The following is a 1,222-nucleotide window of genomic DNA, read 5'->3' on the forward strand; positions in this document are numbered from 1 at the left end:
CCCCTACTGACCTGCAGCAGCAGGAAGAGACTCAAAGCTGGGACCCCAGAGCCCACCATGTCGCCTCCCAGACCCCTGGGACCTCTATGGGCAGAAACCTCCAAGTCCATTGCCACAGCAACCAGCTCAGCCCCGCCCACCTGCCCGCCCAGCCCCAGATTCTAAGTTCTGTTGCCAGGGAGTCCCCTTAGCCATATGGAAGAGGGAAGGGGGTCACACTGGCCTGGTCATGCCTGGTTGCTAAGGAGTTGCTTTCTTAGCAACTAGGTGGAAGGGGCCCCAGGTGGTGGGGTGGGTGCCTAGTGTTAGAAGGACCTCTTTAGCGACCTAGGTGGAAAGTTGGGGGGTCCAAGGTCTCTCCTTACCAAGTAAGGGACCTGAAGGGTGGGCACAGAATCCTCATCAGAGACTCCCTCTTTTCATCACCCAAGGCCCAGGAGCAGCTCCAGGGAGCCCAAAGTTTCCTGAGACTTCATTGCTAGGGATCTTCTCCCTAGCAACCAGGGGCAGGGGGATCTGAAGCTCCAAAGGCCTCACTGAACCCCATTGTTAGGGAGGCCTACATAGCAACCAGGGGACCTAGGAGGTTGAGGAGTAAATGGGGGTCGGGCACTTGTCAGGAGTCCCCTGGTCTCAACGCACTCCAAACCTCTGATAGGGAATGTGTAACAGGAGCAGCTTGGCCATGCCTGGCACAGATCTGAAGGCTGGGGGTAAGGATGACTCATAGGCAGGGAGACCCTTCACCTGCCTAGGCCTCAGCTTCCCCACCCAAAAACAGGGAAAGGAGTCCAGCTGGAGGTCTCTAAACTCCTGATTTGTTCTGCCCAGTGGAGCAGGCAGAGGCTGACTTGGGACTGAGTTGAGCCCTACTCCCCGGTTCACCTCGTATGAACCCCTACTCGGCTTTTCAACACAGTGTGGAAGGGGCTCAGCTCTCCTGGGGCAGCGAGTCTGCCCAAGCTCTTGAGTCTGAGGGCAAAGGGAGCTGGGAGCTTGGACACCTGGACTAGAGGGAATGGGGAAGTTGGGGGGTCTGGTCTCCTGTGCCTGAGGGAAGAGGGATCTGAAGGCAACCGTCCAGGAGTCTGGGCCCCATTTCTCAGGAAGCGCCATGAGGTTGACTGCATCCTGCCCTCTCCTGTAAACATCCTGGTGGGAGCTGAGTGGGCCCTGGGCTGCCTCCGTCAGAGATGACACAGGTCAGAGTGGGCTTGGCAGG

At 58.2% G+C, this 1,222-nt stretch overlaps 1 protein-coding gene across 1 annotated transcript in view; it reads right to left on the reverse strand.

Annotated features, from left to right (window-relative positions):
• TMEM190 (transmembrane protein 190) overlaps positions 1 to 1,194 on the reverse strand; it is a 2,296-nt gene extending 1,102 nt beyond the window's left edge. The window contains exon 1 of the mRNA XM_025049672.1: positions 12 to 1,194. Coding sequence (XP_024905440.1) covers positions 12 to 110 — 99 coding nt within the window. The 5' untranslated portion in view covers positions 111 to 1,194. The remainder of the gene's footprint in view (positions 1 to 11) is intronic.
• Between the last annotated feature and the right edge of the window lie 28 nt (positions 1,195 to 1,222).

Source organism: Pteropus alecto, unplaced genomic scaffold, assembly GCF_000325575.1.
Source record: "Pteropus alecto unplaced genomic scaffold, ASM32557v1 scaffold326, whole genome shotgun sequence".
Lineage (NCBI taxonomy): Eukaryota > Metazoa > Chordata > Mammalia > Chiroptera > Pteropodidae > Pteropus > Pteropus alecto.